Raw genomic sequence first — 21,905 nt, 5'->3', positions numbered from 1 at the left:
TAGCAGAGGGCCAGGGCCCGCTTGCACGAAACAATCCTCGGTACGATCCTCAATGGTCACCTTCCTCAAGCATTTCGTTACTCAACTGAGGAATTTATGGGTTGCAGCAGAAAGTGGCTTGCACGAACACTTTGAGAGACGTCCTAATTTGAGTGGATTGTGGCTAGGAACTTCCGGCAGGCTGGTATTGGTGGAACGAACATCAGAAGCTCCTCCCCGGAAAACACCACGTCATTTTGCGTTTAGACCAACCAGCGATCGCGCTGAACGGGACTGTCGTCTGCTTTTGCTATCGCTCCATGTAATTTTAGAAATGCACAATAGCGAGCGACTGTTTTATTTTCACTGTTATGCATGTATAAGATGCTGTTGCTTGTATTTTTTTGCAATAAACGAGCCTCATATTACATACTGTCTCTTCCCTGTGACGGATAATTTCTCCCAAATGTGATCGCCGCCGCCGATATTCATCAGTTGCGGCGATTAGCTGGCCTCGCACCAAGAATGGGAATATTAAAAAAGAGAGAAAAACGTTTGACATTAGAGACGATACCAAGAAATAACTTTTCCACAAATACTGCTGAGAAATACGTTACCCACAATATGACCTGAGACATTTGATCAAATACATGAAATGCGCGCTTTTAGTAAGCAGACGATCACGCAGTATTTCCGCGCTTTTGATTTGTTTGAAATGGAAAGTGCTCCAGCAAAAAAGCGCCGTGCTTCTACGTGGAGCGATGAAGAAAGACTGGAGTTCCTCCAAGAGGTGATGGACAGGAGGACTGTCATCAGGGGAAAGTTCAGTCCATCGCTAACCAAAAAAGATAAAAAGGCGGCGTGGCAACAAATTGCGGATGTGCTCAATGCGCGGCACCCAACTACGCTACGAACTGTTGCAGAGCTGAAAAAACAGTGGGACAACCTGTGCACAAGGCACAGAACTATTTTCTCTGAGTTCAGAAGGCAGTCACTCCAAACTGGTAAGTAGCAATGAGGCTTTATTACATACATTAGTTCTATATTGGGTTCTCTTATGTACGTGTTCCTCATTTACAATGGAAGTGAAATAAAGACATACACAGGGTACTACATCATAGTGAACATGTACGAGGAGCATGACCTCCACCACTGACGTTATGAAATGCATCAAGAACTTCGCATAACACAGCAGAAGCCACACATCCCACAGTGGCGTACGTACAATTGAATGATGAGAATGGAAGAAAAGCAATGAGAATGGAACCCGATTTGCTGGCTTCCTTGGAGCATCCTTTTGTTTCGCACTCAAGTGCTTTGGTGACAGCTTTACAATATATTCATGCCAAAACATATTTAGAGTCATTTGACATGTCAATAACATCCCACAACATAAGGTACACTACATATAGCTTTACACTTACAAAGGCACACTGCTGAGCACATGTGTTCACATTTGTTTTTGTGCTACAACGTTCTGGGCTTCTGATTACAGGTCGAGGAGGCAATGTCTCGCAGCCCTCTGCAATCACACAGGCTGTGATCGACATTATTGGTGAAGATTCCCCCAGTATCACTGGGGTTGAAGGAGGTATGGACACCCGTGGGTAAGTAATACAGGTATTATGTAACTAATAAGGCTGCCACGTGAAAAATTTCCAACAAGGCACGTCTCACATTGCGTTCGACTGTAATATGTAGTCTAGGGGAACAGAAACACTACTGACAAGGTGGAGCTGGTGCAAAAGAGCACGACATGTTGGGATAAAAGATTTTTCATAGGTCAGGACAGCACCTGATTGGCTTACTAATGTACAATGAGGCACTCCATACTGCATGTACAATGTGTAGCACATTGGAAGTGGGGGATAAGGGAATCATTATATGTTATCTGTAAAATGGTTATTCGAAGGGGTCGTTTCATAATACACGCCACTTGGTGTCACATCCCTTGCTGTGGAACTTGAAATGCACCCTCACACTGATGCAAACAATAACATTCTACAGGCAGGCAGACACACAGGTAGACATACAATGCTATTGTTTACGAAGTGCTACAACCCCATTGAGCACGTTGTGCTACAAGAAGAGCACCTGTGGTGTATTCAATAAACTATCTACAAGACATATAGACACAACAACAAACAACAATACAGCAATTAACTAATATGAAGAGCAAAATGTTGGGGCAACCCAAAAATATTATAACAATCCAAACATAACTATGCATATTAAACATTGCACACTGTCCTTTGTGACATAAGAAATGAACCACAGTTGAAGCAAACTGCTCAAAACAAAACCCGAACAAAACGTGGAATGAGGAAGCACATATATGCACGCACAAAACACACAAAACTGGGTCTCTTGTAAAGTCAAACATACAACTTATAAACAGAGTGCTAAGGAACAATGAAGGAAATCGCTGTACATTTCACTAAACCAACTCATCCGTGTTTTTTTGCTTTCTACAACAGCGCTGCCATTATCGAGGACGTCATTGCAAGTCTGCCAGGGCCGTCCACCAGTGATGACCACGATTATGGTACTGTGGTCCAGGATGTTGTGCCTGTAGTTGGGCTGCGTGAAGATGATAACTTTGTCGTGACTTGCGAGGTGGGTGGCACAAGGGGTAGTGCCTCTTCACAGCCGTTTGCCGGTGCTGGGAACGGTGCAGAGGAGCAGCCGGCACGAAGCAGTACGAATGCGCGTTCCCAGCGAGCCAGGAGGGACTCTAGAGAAAACATAGAGCGCAGTTACTCGGGTCTCCTTCACAAGGACACTGAGACGGCTACAATGGAGCAACGGTTCATTGAGGTCCGCCAGAGAGTTGCTCTCTAGGAGCTAGAGCTATGTCATCTCAGGCAGGAAACAGAGCGTCTCAGGCAGCAGACTGAACTGCTGAGACACAACACAGAGAGACTGCTGCAGACAAAACTGGAGCTGGAAGTGGAACGTCTCCAGCAGCAGCAATAGCACAAATGCGCACATTTTTCAGTTCTTATTTCTTATCTCGTTGTATTCATTCCCTTGTGACAATGCAGTTGAAGCGAGCTTAATTTGTTCATGACAGTACCCTCATAGTGCTTAATTTGTTTGTTGCTTGATTTGTACATCTTTACAGGGGTTGCGACTCTTTCATAGATGTGGTTCATTATGGCATCATGTCTGTGTCGTACTCCACTCGAGAGTACTGAAGGAAGAAGCATTATTCTTCTACGTCTCGTACTTGGTGAGATACAAGACCTAGAACACACAGCTGGGATAATATGGGAAGATGTGTCACAACCCCTTAAAGCTGTACTTGACCTTAGCCTGTGTTAACCTAAATTGTTTGTTAAAGACCTCTAATTCACGCTTAGTACTGTGTTGAGTGATATGTTCCAAAATGTCCACTTACGCTCATGTGAAATGCTGACGTACGATGGCATCTCTGTACATGAAGCCATCCTGACGTCCTTCATAACTGGACACCAGCTGGGGGTCGTAATCGGGGTCGTGATCATTGTCGCTGTCTGCCTCCTGCACTTCACTGCCGAAATCTTTGGCTATGTTGTGAAGGACACAGCATGCCACGATGATAGGACAGGTATGCTTTGTTAGCACTCGCAGCTCACTGTGAAGGCAGTGGAACCTCCTTTTCAGCTGACCGATTGTCCTGCAATACATACAATAAGGAACAAATATGTACATTGTGCATCTTCCCCGCTGGCATGTGCTGCAGTTCCATCTAGTTTTGCAACGGTGTGCAATTTTGCGCTTACATTGCAGTTTCCATCCTGCATGGAAACATGCATGTATATAGCTCATCATATTATGTATGTACATAACTAACAGGGTAGAATGCCACGTTTTAAACTGAGTCATTCAATAAACTATTCTTGCTATGTTGTTGCTAAATATCGGTGATATCCTGAACCAACTTACCGCTCTACCAAAGCCCGTGTTGTCGAGTGTGAAGCATTGTACTGCTTTTGTGCTCTGTTTCGGGGCTGGAGAAACGGTGTCATCAGCCAGCGTTTGCAGGGGTACCCGCTGTCACCAAGAAGAAGCCCAGTGTGGACTCCAGCTTCCAGCTCCCTCCCAATGGTGCTTTCACGCAGTATCCTAGAGTCATGGGTGGCACCGGGCCAGTTCGCAACCACGTCCAAGATCTTACAGTCAGCACCCGCAATGAGCTGAACATTTATGGAGTGGTAGTTCTTGCGGTTGACGAAAGCTGTCTCGTGTGCTGACGATGCCTGGATGCGAACATGGGTGCCGTCCACTGCTCCCACAACCCCAGGAAAACTGGCCAGCTGATAAAACTGGTGTTGGGCCCTTGCTATCTCCTCACCTCTTGGCCACCTAAAACATGATTTTAGGAGTCAGGGGAAACAGACAGAACACCAATAGGCCAATAGGCACAGCGCTGCAACGACGCGGTGCACTACACGACAGGCTGTTGCTTCGTGCACGTTGACCACGTCACCCGCTGTGATGAGAAAGTTCCCAGTAGCGAGGAACTGCAATGTCAGTAGCACTTGTAACGACGACGGGAGGGACTGGCTCCGACGGGTCGCAGGCTCGATGTCGAGAGCAACGAGGGACGTAATGAAAAATATTCCATCCCTCGTAAAGCGGAACCGCCGTTGCAGCTCACCGTCGTCTAGACACTTCAAAGGATTTTCACGGTCTCGGTAGACTCGCTGCCGTGACAACGAGAGCGCGAGAAACAGCCGATGACGGCGTCGCAGCGTCACAACACGATCCATGCGGTCCATGTTAGTGCTAGCAGTGGAGTGCAGCTGTAGCTTCCACAGTTTCGCCACGAAAACCACCGCCCCCCCTTGGCCACGTGATCATCAGTAACGAATCACGACAAAGTAGCCGGAAAACGGCGCCAAAAAGCGCGCGCTCGCTGATTGAACTGCGCATGTGCGCTGCGTGCCCTCTCTACACCCTCTCACTCGAATTATCTCTCCTCCCCCGTTCCGAGCGCTTCGCCAGGCCATCTGCTAATATTATCGGGAAGCAGAAAATGAAAATCCAGAAGACGAAGGAATTCACATGTACAAATTTATTGACACGGTAAACATATAAACAAGAAGCAACATTTGAATGCAAGTAAAACTACACGATTATTACAGCATACTGCAGAATAAACAAAGAATAAATAGTGCCGAGCAACAGAAAGCGTGACTATCATATTATACAATCCTTAACGGAACCTATACGGTTTGGAGAAAGTACATATTATTATACACATATATAGCACGTGATGAGTCGCAGAAGCCATCCGGTTCATCCCAGCACAACTGTCGAATTTTCTGGTGACAGGGGCACATGCTCGCGGATCGCAGGGCCACGAACAGCTGTCGGTGTCTGAATGAAAAAAAAAAGGAACTTGTTAACGATATGGTAAACCCGAGCACAGGCAACGTTACTTGGCTGAATACGCTATGTAAGACATGCTATCGTTACGCGCCTAATGTCGACTAATGACAAAATTCGAGGAGTCCTGCGTACGCGATGCACGCTGTTTTCCTTTTCATGCACACCAGTGTATTAAACATCAAACACATTCAAATAGCGGAACAAAACGCAACAAGTAACGCCACGCAGAATCATCAACCAGATCATGACTGATAACCGGCAGAAAGTGATGTAATACGGGGCAAGGCGTACCTCCATGCACACAGTTAAGCGACAGTATTAAAAGTCTGGTCACTGACATGCATCATACGTTTGTCTGCTTACCTTTCATTCAGGCGTTCGTCCATGGCTCGAACATCTTCGAAATCCACGAAACGAAATCACCGTCTGCTCACATACGTAGACGCCAGCTACACAACGGTCAGACGGGTCGGCGCCTCGGAGAAACAAAGGCGGGCGAATCCACCGGTTAAATGAGCCTCAACCAATCATGATAGAGAAAGGTCACGTGGGGGACCGGAGCCAATGGAAAGTAAATAGCCGGAATTTGGCGGGAAATGCCAGCGGCGACACTATTGTCGCGGCGGCGAAACCCGCTTACTGTGCCTCCTCTGGTGCTAGCGTAAAAGACGGTCGAAGCTGCGTTGAGAGTGCCAGTAGCTTCCTCAGCCCTTTCGACGCCGCCGTCCTACCTTCCTCATGGCTACGATCCTCAACTTGTTTCGTGCAAGCCACTTTTCCGCTTGAGGACATCACAGAGGAAGGAAAGTGCCGAGGATTGTCCCGGAGTGTCCTCAAAGTGTTTCGTGCAAGCGGGCCCAGAAGTGGCCAAAAGAGCATTGGGCAACGGCCCTAAGGGGACCGTTGCCCAGAATCCAGACCAAGAAGGGAAAACCGAACCAAGTGACATGGGAGACACAGCATGAAAGCGCATTCCAGTAACTCAAGAAGCACCTCTCACGGGCACCTGTTCTGAGACTGCCCGACTTCGAAAAGGAATTCGTGCTATGCACAGATGCTTCGGATCGCAGCATTGGAGCTGTGCTTCAACAGGAACGCGACGGCGTGCTGCACCCAGTGTCTTACGCAAGCCGAAAGCTCCTTCCGAGGGAAGCTGCATATGCGGCAATCGAGCGTGAGGGTCTAGCGCTGGTGTGGGGCGTATAAACTTTCACGACTCACCTCTATGGGAGGCCTTTCACGATCCAGACCGGTCACGAACCCTTGTTGTACGTTAACAAGCGGAGGCATCTCAATAACAGGGTTCTACGGTGGAGCCTGCAACTCCAAGAGTATTCCTTCAGAGTGCAATACATTAAGGGATCAGAAAACAGGGTGGCAGATTATTTAAGCCGCATATACAGGGTGTTCCGTTTAAGATTGACCCCACCTTTAAAAAATAATGAATCATCGCAGAAGAATGAAACCAAGTGCATAGTGTTACCAGTGACCTGGAGCATTTAATAGTGTTTTTTGTCAAGCAATTAACTGATTAATTAATTCATTTAATTTTCTAACTTTATAATTAGGAGGATCACACCGGAGATGTCAACTGTGAAGTTATGGGCGTTGACATGAGAAAGCGAATGCAGTGTGTTGGAACTCTCTAGCTTATACGAGTCTTTTTTTCCCGGGCCAGCAGAAAGGGCCCGGAGTTCCGAAACTACGACGGAATCAGTTTCCGTCGCGCGAAAAGAGCGCTTCATTGCAGCGCTTTCTCACAAGCATTATCACAGGCCGCTTGACGCACAAGCATTGATGCCGTCCGTTCCGCCGATGCTGTTATGTGTCACGGGTGCGGGGACACCAGCAAAGTCACTGCGGCGCTTTATCTCTTGATTCTTTGATTTTTAGGCGTGAAACGACACAAAAACGGGAAGCGGGAGAGATTATTAAATCAATAAGAAAGAAAGAAAAGCTGTGGGCTATCACTGTGGCCGACATTCTTTGTTGAACGCTCTGAGGGACAAGCAATGCCCTACTCCAACGAACAGAAAGCGGACATGGTCCTTGCCCTAGGTGCTGTAGGGGACAAAAAGAAAAAAGGCAGTCAAGATATTTCAGAGGTGGCACCCTGGCACAAGACCGCACCCATCGACTATTGCCCGTCAATACGAGGCGCTGAAGCAATATGGCAGGTTCATCAAGGAGCGTTGTAGGCCAGCGGAGCTGTCAGACGATGTTCGCATCAACATCTTGGCATTTGTTGAGGCCTACCCTGAAGCTAGCCTCCGCGAGGCGAGCAGGCAGACAGACATCCCGTTGTCTACTGTGTTTAGAGTGGTAAAAGAAGCAGGCCTCCATCCATACCACATACAACTTCACCAAAGGTTGGAACAAAAGGACTTTGAAAGCCGGTTGAACTACGCCAACTGGCTTTTGCAGATCGTCGATGAGAACCCCCAATTTCTATGAAATGTCATATGGCGACGAGGCAAATTTCTCTCGTAACGCACAGGTGAACTTGCATAACGCTCATTACTGGAGCGCTACTAATCCGCATTGGCTTGGACGGACGCGCCACCAGTATAAGTGGTCGCTCAGCGTGTGGTGCGGTATCTGCGACGGAGCTCTCATTGGCCCCGTCTTCCTTGATGGGACACTGACCGCGGTGAGGTACCTCAATGAGATTCTATTGGGCCCCGTGGAAGAGTTCTGCGCCAACGTTCCACTGGCACGGCTTGGCAAGCTGTGGTTTCAGCACGATGGCGCACCCGCCCACAGCTCTAGCCAAGCTCGTGCCTATCTCGACAGGGCATTTCCTAGCCGATGGATAGGAAGGTACGGACCTGTGTCGTGGCCTGCGAGGTCCCCAGACCTGACGCCGTTAGATTTCTTTCTGTGGGGATATCTGAAGGATCGCGTGTCCCCGCGGCCACGTTGCGGAGGGCAACGGAGGACACAATTAAGAGATGCATGTTTTGTGTGACTGAGGAAGGCGATGTTTTCGAACACCTGCTCTGAATGTACATAGTATTGTTTCGGTCATGTTAAAATACATGTGCAATGTTCTGTAAAATAAGTTGAATGAAAAAGAAGGCATACTATTTTTATCTACTCGTTTAATTATTTGCTTGCTTGAACAAACTTCGGTTGCCAGTTTGAAAAAAAAAAAAAAAAGAAAGAGGATGGCTTGGTTAATAGCGTTTCCTGCTTCCATTCCCAAGGTCGCGTGCTCTGAACGCGGGCGGAGACGCAAGCAATTTGTTTGAAGGCACGGATTGCTTAGGCATGCCGTCTCCCGGTGTGACTTACATACGATCTTCCGTGTGTAAGATTCCACCCACGTTAGAGAACTCCAAGTGGGCAAAATTAATTCACAGGCCGACTAGCGTGGCGCCGGTCATGATCACCGTTGTCTCCACTATAGTCATAAACCCCCCAATTATTACTGTTATTATTTACATGCTCGCTTGCTTCCTTCCTTTCTTGCTTGCCCTGTGCAACATCTACGACAAGCATCGTACCTACTGTCTCTTCGTTGGAAAAGCCATAACTTGTGCTACAACGCAGAGAGTGGGTGCAAATGAAAAGGTGTAAAAGAGCGGTTTCATAAATTTCATAGCCCACAGCTTTTCTTTCTTTCTCATTGATTTAATAATCTCGCGCTCGTGGTTCAAGGTAAGCCGTGAGCAGTTATCTTCCGCTTCTGGTATATTGTGTCGTTCACGCCTAAAAAACAAAGAATCAAGAGATAAAGCGCCGCAGTGACCTTGCTGGTGTCCCCGCACCCGTGACAGATAACAGCATCGGCGGAACCACTGATCTCGATTGTAAAAGGCTGGATCGCGGATGGGGAGCGCGAGCGTGAGGAAACCGGCCGCCATCTTACTGTACCCACAACAGTCGCCGCAGCGATCATGGTTCGGGTTCAGGTTCAGGTTCGGGTTCGGGTTCATGGTTCAGAGCTCGGGTTCGTGCCAGAAGCTCGACTGTTTATTCTGCACCGGCGCGCTATGCTCGAGATGAATGGGATGATCGATGACAATGACGGTGCCGCTACAATGGCAACTTCTTGCAATTACGGTCGTACCAACCGTACTGGCAAGGATACAGGGCCTAAATTTATACAGGTGAGTAATTCTTTATCAAGGAATAAATAGGAGTCCATTCTGTATCTTTAGTTGACCATTATGAAGTGTTTTTTTGTTCAAAACGAGCACTGGATGCAGGTTGTTTGATCGCTTCTTCCGAGCTTCAATCGAGCACACTTGCATGTTACCTGGAGGCAAATACAGTTTGAGTGCATAATGTGCTTGAAAGAACATGTTATAGTACACTGGTAGTGTTGTCATCAATATATGTGCGAGCACTCGAGCGCTTTTTTGCATGCATTGCTAGCATGGTACACGGTGTTCTCTACGGAAGCGAGTGCACATTCATTTCTTTGAATTACCTTCGGGCACAAGTTCGGTATTACGTCGAAACTAGACCAAGATTGTCACCTTTTTTCATGTATTGGTATTGTTTTGTGCCTTGGTTTGATTTGTGACACAGAATGCTACGTGACGGTGGTGTGGCGCGACTTGGATAACGCATTGTGTCTCACCTGTATCGTCAGCTTGTTACGATAATAATAATTTGTAGCGTGCCGTGCTATTTGTAGCAGTTTTTAAGGCAAAAGTGGTGTCTCGTCAATACAGGTTTCGTCATGTGGACTACCCAGTGGACTACCCAGTGAATAATCTGTGCAGTGTGATACGACTGGGTGTACAGATAAGTATCAAGTTCCTCATCCACTGGTTTCTACTTTACAGGAAGGAACCACCTCAGTGCACGCACTGTGGTTAGCCTCTCTCAAATTTGCACATTTTCATACATGTTGACATCAGAAACACACCTTAGGCTCCTTCACCCATCAATATAATAATTATAATTCTTTTTAGAAGAGTTCCCCATATTCTTTTTAGAATAGGTTTTAATCTTTCCAATTTTTAGAAGATACCGTGATTGTAAGCCATGTTTTAAACTGATGTTTTAACATTTGTCCAATGCATTTATTAAACAACATTCATTTTTAACTCGTTGCACCCAAACCAATGTTCTGATGTATTATTGCCTGTGTTGTCGATGCACCATAAAAATTGGAATAATCATCAATACAGGTTACTTCACAGCTGCCTCGACATACTCAAGAAATGGGTGCAGAACCTGCGTAATGCCCACAAACTTTGACTACCACAGCACCTCCAGAAAGTAAAAGCATATGTGTCACATGGGATTTTTAAAGGCATTCACAGTATATAATACCTTGTGTGAACTGTTGTAGATCTAAGCAGCCTCTACAGTACACTCTCAGAAATTAAAACATGTCAGGGAACTGTGATAATCGTTTCAGTTAATAGGCATGCACATATATGCTATAAGAAGAAATTTATTTATTGAGGATGCATTTCTCTGGTACTGATGTTGTTTACATCTACCGTTGATCACATTAAATTTAAAATTCAGCATATATGAGAAAATATCAGGAGGGAAGTTGCTATTCATTGCTCATTCCAACCTAAAATTGAGTGCTACAAATTTAGAGAGTGTACCTGACCATTGTCATTCCTAAAATATATATTGCCATTGTAGGAAGGTCACAAAACAATAAATGTAGTCTTTTGCGACCTCCCTGCACGTTCATTGTATCCTGAAATGCATAAGTGCAAGAAATAAATGTTGAACTTGAAAAATGTATACTCTCTTTACTCATCATCAGTGATCTTCTTTACAAAAGCATATCGTGTTAGACTTTTTTGTTTACGCTTCACAGACAGGATACACGAGGTCTAAAATGACAAAAGCACAACTGTTTCAAGTTCCAAATCGTTCTGTTGCAATTTGCAGACCATACGTGTGTAGTGCATGAGGGCCCCTGCACATCAAAGGGTAAGATGGGAGTCATTAATGAAAGTGGTTCCTATGAGAGACTTCGATGCTGAAGAAAATTGTGCAAACTGCGGAAAGTGCCATAGAAGATCTCCAGAAAGCGTGTCTGGTCTCACAACGGTGCCCCTTTTAGATGACGATGATACTGATTGGTGTTTCAGATGTGGAGCTGCATTTTTTGTAACGTGCTTCACATAACAAGCATGACAAAGCCAGTGCTGGATGGACATTCAGTTTGGCACAACCGCGCCTGCAAATACGCAGAACAAATGAAGGAAGCAACAAACAAACATAGAAGGGCTGTACTTCAAAAAGAGATAAGTCCTGTGTCTCAAGCAGGTGTCACCACTTCCTAAGGAAGTTAATTGATTAAGCTTACATCACTACCTGACTAACTGTTCTAACGAGCGCGAACGAATTGCGTGAAGTAATTATTTGAGCTGCTTGACGGTGTGTCCATATGTGCGAGGCATGGCACCCATGTCGTTCACTAAAAGACTCTTTCTGCGGCGATGCTTGATATAAATCATACTAAACGCATACACGGCTAAAACAACGGCTGAGAGTCTACAGAACGATATCTTTCTGTCATGCGATCTTTTCCCGGACCGTTCGTGACGGAAAAATTTTTGTCCAGAACGCAGTACGGGATATTATATACATGGTTGTTGTTAACCTCACATCGTTTCTTATTGAAATATTGGCTGGGAAACGTGCTGTAGTACAATTCCCAGCGCTGCACTGCAGTGACAGTCTAGTTTCGGAATGCAAAACATAACGTTATTAAGAATCGAAAAGCAGGGCACCTGCGAAACACTGTTAGGATACATCAGTATACTGGCACTTTACAAAATCGCGTGACGACAAACAATGATAAACGCCTGTAGCGCAATAAATACTCACAATCTCTGTTGCCTCCCATTGTTTCCAATGGGCACACACAGCGTTTTAGGGCCCACCAACATGGCGGCCTGAATGCGTACCTCTCTCCCACGAGCCCCTCTTCCATACGCGATCCATCCTTATATAGAGATCAGTGGGCGGAACGGACGGCATCAATGCTTGTTCGTCAAGCGGCCGTGAGAAAGCGCTGCAATCAAGCGCTCTTTTCGCGCGACGGAAACTGATTCCGTCGTAGTTTCGGAACTCCGGGCCCTTTCTGCTGGCCCGGGAAAAAAAGACTCGTATGAGCTAGAGAGTTGCAACAGACTGCATTCGCTTTCTCATGTCAACGCCCATAACTTCACAGTTGACATCTCCGGTGTGATCCTCCTAATTAAAAAGTTAGAAAATTAAATTAATTAATTAGCCAGTTAATTGCGCGAGAAAAAATACTATTAAATGCTCCAGGTCACTGGTAACACTATGCACTTGGTTTCATTCTTCTGTGATGATTCATTATTTTTTAAAGGTGGGGTCAATCTCAAATGGAACGCCCTCTAGAGGCATTGCTAACCTATAAACTGCTCTGTTGTTCTTTATTGATCTGTCGGATTGCAGCATTCCCCTGTGTTTTGATAGCAGGTACGTTAGCCATGTACTCGAGCTCTAATGCTCATCCGATATATTGTAGACGTAACGGCGTACAATGCGCTTTATATGCTTTATGTACGTTCTATTGTATCATTTGTAACGTGTTGGTTTGAAATTCATGGCAATATTTGAGAACATGTTTTTCTAGTATAGCTGTCACGCACAGTATGTATCAGAGCTCCAAATGTAGAGCATAAGGTTAGAATTACGCAAGTTCCTTACCTAACGCTTATTCAGTGTACACATTTGAGTGGAATGTAGTAATATGTAAGCGTCACAACCGTCTTTTGCTTTGTGTTTGTATAAATATTCAACAGGTGAATATTCTTAAGCGGGGGGTGGTTGTCACAAAACACGGCCAGCCGCTTTACGTAAAGGGCGATAATTTACTTGGTTTCTGCAAATGTCTGAGGTGCGAAGATTTTTTCCCAGACCCCGCGGCCAAAGCAAAGAAACAAATAAACTGAGTAACCGTGGTTAGGGGGAACTACCGGAGAATCACACCCATGGTGGTCGAAGGCGACCTGGAAGACATACACAGTCGCGTCCGAGGTGTCGGGTTACTCGACTCGGGTTGTTTTTCCCAGGCGCCCGAGACAAACTGTGGCAGCAATAAATTTGGGGATTGTGGGCATGTTGTGGCTAGCTAAACCTATGTTTGCGGTATTGTATGTTTTGTATTTTTGTCTTGTCTCGTCTGGCACCGGGGTGAGAGGTAACATATGTATTCTGAACGCATCGTAAGGGGCTAAGTAGAGGAGACAAGGGGAGTCGCTTGGAGACTTGGTGGGGACATGTAGCTTGTTCGATTCCGTCTTACGCGGGTGGCGCAAATCGGGAGTTTGGTGACTGCGGAAAGCAGGGGCGGTCAGTGTCGGTAGTTAACGGTGGTCTCACGTATCCACGAGTGACAACGACGGGTGTCGCGGCGAAGAAGTCGTCGCACTACAACACAACAGTCAACGAGGACTTTGTGAGTGTTTCCGTGTACATGTGTTGTCCACCAACAGAACATCGACCCAACAAGGACCCTACCCTTCCGAGCTCCAGGACCCTCAGCCGGCACCAGCTAAGACTTTGTTTCTTTGTTGCCTGTCTTACCTCCTTGTAACCGGTTGCTCAAAATGCAGAACGTATCATCTTGTAACATGCGTGGTATTCTATATGCATTGGTTAGTTCATTCGTTTAAAAGCCTCGCTGTTTCTCAAGTAAATATTTGTTTTGTTTATGCTACATTGTCTTTGTGACTCCCCTCATTTCACATTCTCGTATTCACACGTGCCGCAAGGTACGCATTGGCGGTCCAACTTCTTTCTTCTGTGTTCTTGCTTACGAGGTTGGGTGTGCTTCGGGTGAATCGCACAGGTCCAAAGTACATGTCGCGGAATTAGTCCCGATATTCCCCTGTGAGAGTCGCCTGGCTAACCAAACGGAGCACCCCCGCCGGATCTCGTGACAGGGACCAAGCAATTTCGATAGGAAGAATGGGCGAGAGTCCAGCTGACGACGAGACTCGGAGAGTGTGGTTCGGGAAGGTTGGTAGTGCGAGAAATGAAGAAGAATATGCTCCAGATCCTCAAGAACACCACAGTGGCAGCAGGTGGGAGAGTCAAGTTGTTTCAAGCGGTAACGTCACTGAGCTGTAAAGGCCACATCGAGGCGCATTCGGTGAATTAATGCAGCATCTTGACGAGAGGTGTTTCGTGGCATGCAGAAAGCGAGCGTTGGATCAACTCTGCTCAACATAGAGGGGGGAAGAATGTCGGTTGTCCATTGGCGGGAAGCCAAGCGTGTCACTAGGCGTCGGAGAATTGAACGGCGGCCTCCTCTCAGCAGAACAATGCTGGTCCCTTTACGATACGAGAGTGCTGCTTCTGCGGCGCTGTCGGCCTGCTTGTTCCCCACGAGCAGTTGAAATAAAACAAAAGATGTATTGCCACAGGAAGCATATGTGTCCATCATATTTGTAGAAAAAAACACTGGTTGATACAGAGAGACGATACATGGTTGTTGTTTTCCTGTGGTCATCAGCCTGTTTGATTTTTTAATTTCATTTTTATTGCGGCCCACTAATATATTCTTGATCTTACAAGAGCTAAAAGTGAGATAAATAGAATGCATACCATATGCTGCATCCACATTCAAGGGGCATGCTACATAATGCCCTTCCCTAGCTCGCTGTAGTTTTATCTTGTACCGTCCTTCTCCATTTCGCTTCACAGCGTGTGCTCTATTTGCATTTTCGTTGAAGTGCAGTGCAGCAAGCCATGTCCTAAAAGGTTAACAACATGAACAAAACATTTTCCACAACATGATGAACTCATAAATTGTCTACTTTTAATCCTGAAAGCCTGAATGTGCATGGTGCTTCATTGTTGACGGTGTACTATTAGGATTGAGAGATAAACTGATGTTCTGAGGCTGGAACAACATAGAAGGGACAGATACAAACAAAGCCTCAAATTGCCTAAGAAATCAACGATGAAAGATGAAAGTCACTGAAAAGGTTAGCCAGCTGTAGGGATCGAACCCAGAACCGGTAATCCAGAAGATGTGGGTTCGATCCCTACAGCTGGCTAACCTTTTCAGTGACTTTCATCTTTCATCGTGTATTAGGATTGGTTTCTCACACATAGGAAACATGTTAAAAAATGTAATAATTCTTATTATTTTAATGCATTTGGAGGCGGGAGGCTTGCTTGAAACAGAATTAGGCAATAAATACAAACACAATTACCTGGCCTGCATGACTGCAGGAGTGTAGTGCACAGATTTTGAGGTAAAATGGATGAGGACGGCATGAAAGGATTCCAGGCTGTATGTCTGCCCTGCTGGTGACAGCTGGGCAATGTCCTTCAACAGAGCACGGTCTGTTGTTAGGGACACGAACCAGTTGTGTTCAGGAGAGCCTGCATGTCACAAAACATGCAAGTTACACATTCAGTTCAACAAAAGCAAAGCAAGCTTGCCAGAGCTATATATGGAACAGCTATACCAATGCGAAGCCAGTCTCTGTCCTCAACACTACCGCGAATGCATCTTGTGTACTCTACGCCATGTCCCTCATGCACGTCAGCAACATGGTTGGTGATACCTGACTACAAAAATGAGAACAAATGCCACTAGTGACAGCAGCTAGATGTAATGTAGTTGGATATATTTAGTTTCACAGATCATCAGTTAACTGGTTCATACTTCTCCAAATTGAGAGGCGCAGGCTTGTGTCGTCGCCACTCATGGCAGCACAACAGTAGATGTGGTTTGTTGCTGACTGGATCCATAACCCAATCTTTTCATGGCCACGTCGCTTACTAGCAGCAGCCATTTTTTTCTTGAGGCCTATACAACATAATGCACTGTATTGTATCTACCGAGGCACAAGCTTTCATTACTGGAACAAAAACAGCGATATTCCTTTGTAGTTTTAGCGCCAATGGAATTGGTCATGAGTGCATGACGCATGAATGCACGTTATACATTGGTACAGAATTGAACACCCAGAATACTGTATACAGTACACTATGTTACCTGCCTTTAGCCACGTGCCAAATGTCGAAGCTGTGTTTTATGTCGGTTTTCTGAGTTCGCATATGCTTTCGAATGGCAGGATGGCGATTTTGTTAGGGGCACGATTTTCATGTCCAGCGCTTCAAGATCAGCCAGGCCTGTTACGAGTGCGTGCTTCTCCATGCTGACGCTGCTTCGTACTTCCTCAGACTGTAAACACATGTTTGCAAAAACATTAGGGATATACATACGCCTCATATAACACAATGCTGACTTGCAATATTGAGGTAAAAAAAAGAAGGAGCTTTAGCGATCGGAGGCAGTGCATGGTAACCAATGTAAATATTCTTAACTGCAGCATTCTGTAAATGCAGCACAAATGTGTAATGTTATTAATTAATCTTAATTTATTGCCTTTTCTCCAGTTTACTTCTCAATAGATACACCATTGTAGTTTGCAAGTGGTAGGAATATGAAAACGTGTTAACACCGTACCTGTCCAACTTGAACTTGAACACTGTGCACAATTTTGTTCAGTGACGCCACGAGGAAGGAGTACGTTATGTATTTTGCGCTGAATCCTGGCGAATCGCACCGGCCATCTCCAACTAATTCAATGGTGTGCCCTCTCAACTCTGTCAGCAACTGTTGCTGCTGCTTCATCCACACCTTTATGATGATGATGATGATGATTGAAAGAAAAAATGGGGATTGTAGCCCTCATCACGAGGGCCGGCTAGCCCAGATCACCTAAGGAAAGGAATGCCAGACACATCCACCCACACCCACTGGAGATGTCGCGAAGCGGCGACGAACGCCACAGACAGGGTCATAGCCCATCTAACAGCTTAGTGTCCCCTAAAACTGTGTAACGGCTCGCAAAGCTGGCAGTTGAGTGCTCGTTGGCCATGGGCCCAGCACCTTCTGCACTCCGAAGGGTCGGTTGTCAACCCGGCCTAACGCGGATACAAGTCTGTCACGACACTCAGAGTATCTTGGGCACGTAACTATAATATGTTCGACGTCTTCGATTGAGCCACAGACTGGACAATTAGGAGCCGCCTTCCCAAGCCTGTACAGGAGTCTTGCACTGTATGGTACATTGAGCCGGAGCCTGTGAAACAATGACGTAAGCTGCCGTGGCATGGATGTTGGGAGGACCAGGGATAGTTCGGGGTCAACCCGGTGCAGAAGGGAAGATCCAGCCTCGCCACAAAGCCATTGATCTTTTGACAGCATATGGCTCAGAGACTTTAAGGCACTCTTGGCGTCCGCCTTCGTGAAGTAAACACTGCGGAATGTACTATTTCATGTGCTTTCCCGGCGTTGTGATCGGCGGCATCATGTCCGGTGATCCCACGGTGGCCAGGTATCCACCGGAAAATCACGTAATGGCCAGCGATCACTGCTTTTTGGTGCGCTAATAGTATGTCATTCAGTACAGGAGCTGAGAGGTGGTGTGTACCCGGTGTCATAAGGGTCTGTAAAGCGGCTTTAGAATCACAGAAAATCACCCGTTTTCCCTGGGAAGGCGCGCACGAGATATGCTCTATGGCTAGAACAAGAGCGTGTAGCTCTGCTGCTGTCGATGAAGTACGATGCGATAGTCGAGCACTGCGCGCAGTATTCGACGCTGGTACAACGAAGGCACAGGCGGATCCTGTAAATATTGTGGAGCCATCCGCATATACACTCTTAACTCCGTACCCTTTAGTAAAGGGTAAAAAATCGCAATATTTTACCCTCTATTTCAGAAGCTACCAGGTACCCTCTGAGTGACACCTTTTATAAAAGTTACAAGGAAACCCACTAATTAGAGGTTACGGCCTTCAATCCAGCACCTGCCCGTAAAGGTTACGCCAACGTGCGGCTTTTTATACAGGATGTTCATTTTTATTCGCAACAGAGTAGCGCTCATTTGGCAGGTGGGTTATGTGAATCTTTGCTAATTAGTCGATCCGTAGTTACAAACACATGCGTCAGGAAATGTCGGAAATGTTTGTAACTACGGATGGGTTAATTTGCGAAAATTAACATAACCCACCTGTCAAATGAGCGCTGGTGTGATGCGAATAAAAACAAACACCCTGTGCGTGGGATATGGACAGACATTTACAGAACACACCAAGGTACCAAAATGAACCAGCAGAAAAGGAGATCTTGAACATATGTATATTACAAAAACAGAAGTCTGTCGAGAGGTGACACATTGTGCACAAGTGCGATTCTGGTGTGAGGAGAAACCATGGTCGCTTTACCATGTATGTGGAAAAAAGAACTATCTTCTAAGTGAGAAGCAATGCATAAAAGTGCGAGGAAGCTAGCGAGTCAAAACAACTGACCTATGTTTGCTAAGCTGAACACACCGAACGAAATGGAGAACTGCAGCAGAAAAAAAATTTATTCCACATTCGTGTTGCAGAGGCGAGCGCAAATGGCAATACAGTATTACATAAAACGCACACAACCTTGAGGAATATGAGTGTACAGTAACGCACGAGACACTACATTACTGCGTTATCAGCGTTGGAGGCGCTCTGGGACGAGTTTGTGAGGTACTGCATTGCGCTGGTGACGGTATGTGAACCTGCATGTGGGATCCTGGGAACAAAAGTTTGGGCAATGAGAGTAACATTTACGGAACCATTCAAATCCGTACAAAGCACAAGGTACAAAGCAGCATAAATGCGGGAAGGCGTTCACTCCGCGATTGAGTCTTAGAATATCGTAAGAATACAACAAGTAGGAAGCTGCGAATTATATATCTCGATGCATATATCCGCAGCTCGCAAAATGCACGCCGGTGTATTGACTTGGCGACCAAGTAAGAGCAGAAAAGTAGCAAGCGTAAGTGGCGTTCATATGCAGGACCGCAAAACGCTTGCCATAATCACAACAAACCTGCGCTAAGAGCTCTTGCTATCAAAATAACGCACGTACCTAGCACAAAATGTACACTTACCCAGTGTATGAAGTGTGTGAATTAGGGCTGCGGTGGTGACGTTCGTTTTCGGTTATATATTCTTTGCAATCTTCGCACTCACTACACTTTCCCCTGAGAACACCGAAAATATACTTGTTTGCTAGCGACATCTAGCTTTTCCGTTGTTCCTGACGATACTATGATAAACGCGAGGAAAACCACTGATTAAAACAGATTAAACTTGTTAACGGACGGACGACGAGCGTTAAGCATTTCAAAGAAACCGCTCTCAGTGTGGATAGACCTAGACCAGGCTCGGCTACGCAGCGAAATCGAAAATCTTGGTGGTTGCGGCATTGACAATTCTTTTCCACCCTTTAGAAAGAAACATACTATCAGTATTTCAGACTGCGAACTTATAATCTGTGTTCATACAGCATTGATAGCATGTAGTTGACGTATAGGTGACGCTGAAACAGATAAAAAATAACAGGGTAGATTCGCAACTGTCGTCTCGAATGGGAGGCTGAAACGCGGCATTATGCTGAAAAACAAAAGGAAAACAAACGATAAGAAACTAACAAAGAGATTATCGTTGGAGATTTCGCTTAGAAGTTACAGTGTCGGAGTAGAGGGTACATTTATAAGTTACAACAAGCTGTTTTTGTTTTTTCCGAGATGTAACTTCTATTCGTGCTGTAAAGACATGACCTTGGTCGCGTTTAACCTCTAAATATACGTTACAGTGGTGTAACCTATAAGAAATCTCGAAATCTACGTCTATACAGAAGTTACATGTTTCTAAAAGTTACAATAAAAGGTACGGGTTTAAGAGTGTACCGCCGTGCGATCATCCAGACGTTGGATCAATTCCAAGCTCAGCTGTCGCTGCATGCAAGGAGGTGAGGACTTCTTCGACGAAAAGCCTGGAACTTCTGTATTGACTCTGAGAGGCACAACACTCCACCATGGCAAAGACAATGCTGGAATGCGTTTATATGATGGTGAGATGCCTCAGTATGGCAGAATGACCTGGTGAAAAGTGGAATTATCTCTCTTATTAATTGCTTCAACAAGGTGGTGCCGACGATGACGCGTTGACAGTCGGATGAAGTGACGAAGTGACTCCTGAACTCTTAGAGCTGGTACCGGAGGTTCCTTCATCGAATACACTTGTATTGTGATTACTATAATATGCAATACTGCAAATTTGCAAGGTGAGCAAAAACCCCTTAGAGAGCAGTCATGTCACAACACAAACAGAAACATCTACCAAGGTGACATATGAAGTCTACAGGGTGTCCCAGAAAACGTGTCATTGAATTATAATAAAAAAACTACACCACCTAGAGTCATGCGGACAATGGCATTTGTTCTTACTGGGTTTTTGCCACCTCCTCATGTGAATGTCGTGTAACGTAAGTTTAAAGGAACTGTAAAGTGAAATTTGACCCCCCCTGTTTCTGTGTGCGACCTGGTAGTGTTTGCCTGAGTGATGCCTAACATAGAGCCTGATCACTCAAAGAGGGATCATTATTGCACAACATAAATTAGAAAAATTAAATCGGACGGTAGGTTGCGCCCCGTAACAGCTAAAAAAGTCATGGTGGGAGTACTCCTATCACGTGATACCTAAGTAATACACAACGAACTTACGACCGGCTACTAATCTCCAATAAACACTACTTTTAGAATCACAAGAATTACTGAGACAATTCTTCAAAATATCGAAGAAACAGTATACCAAAATACTGTCAGCACGGTCAGCGCCCTCTCTTTGTTCTCCTCCCAACCATATTGCACGGCGACGGCGTTTATTGCGGCCTTGCGAGGTTTGTGTACGCAAAAAAGTTCCATTTCCTGCCGAAATTGAACAAAGCTTCACCTGACAGCTATGCCAGGTATCTACTGTAATGTTCGGGGATACACCAAGTGTGCTCTTTCGACAAGGGACGTTGTGTACCACAAGATTCCAACGGAAAATGCACGGAAACGAAAGTTGTTGCAAGCGCTTGGTCAAGACATTCGTGAGCCACGCCGTATTTGCTCAACCCATTTCTCAGACGAGTTGTACGAAATGGTAGCAGCGGACAGTCGAAAACTTCTCACACGGACGGCAGTCCCGACACCAGTGTTTCAACGTGTGACGTCTGACGATGCGAACACCAGCGCTGACGAGGTATGTATTTACCGATACACAGGAATGATACATATATGTGGTTCACTTGAAATTCAAATCGATTTTTGTGATGTCTACGCCGCGTAATGTACCAAACAAAATATTGCCCTTCCCCTGGGGAGCCCTGAGCTCTCGCAGGAGAATATAAATGTCAAAATGTGCTATAGACACTGACCGCATTCTTCATTCATATCAGCGACACAGACTTCCATCGTGACTGACAAGAATGTGAAACTAAAAAGTAAAAGCGTGTCAATGGATGATTTCCCGTCAACACCTCTCAACCTTTATCAAGTGATGAATTCAGCACCTATTGTGCATATACACTCATGCTCACAGGTGGGTCAAACTCTTGTTTTGTTTAACATTTTAACTTCTGCATGCCTTGCAGGTGCATGATATGACAATATCTCCACCACTGGTGGAACCAGCTGCTGAGTAATTTTGGAAATCTGAAGACAACAGTTTTGAATGGCGTTCTGATACAAGATTGC

General features: G+C 45.6%; 1 protein-coding gene across 2 annotated transcripts in view; it reads right to left on the bottom strand.

The window, feature by feature from the left end:
* Positions 1 to 1,039: 1,039 nt before the first annotated feature.
* LOC135373298 (putative nuclease HARBI1) overlaps positions 1,040 to 21,905 on the bottom strand; it is a 63,134-nt gene continuing 42,268 nt past the window's right edge. For both annotated transcript variants that reach the window (XM_064606521.1, XM_064606522.1), the window contains 3 exons: positions 3,907 to 4,326; positions 3,380 to 3,637; positions 1,040 to 2,713 (listed from right to left, as the gene is read on the bottom strand). In XM_064606521.1, the coding sequence (XP_064462591.1) occupies positions 3,382 to 3,637; positions 3,907 to 4,326 (676 nt within the window). In that variant the 3' untranslated portion in view covers positions 1,040 to 2,713; positions 3,380 to 3,381. The remainder of the gene's footprint in view (positions 2,714 to 3,379; positions 3,638 to 3,906; positions 4,327 to 21,905) is intronic.

This window comes from Ornithodoros turicata, unplaced genomic scaffold, assembly GCF_037126465.1.
Source record: "Ornithodoros turicata isolate Travis unplaced genomic scaffold, ASM3712646v1 Chromosome23, whole genome shotgun sequence".
NCBI classification, from domain to species: domain Eukaryota; kingdom Metazoa; phylum Arthropoda; class Arachnida; order Ixodida; family Argasidae; genus Ornithodoros; species Ornithodoros turicata.
Note: the sequence above shows the minus strand (reverse complement) of the source record. Positions and strands in the feature narration are given on the sequence as shown.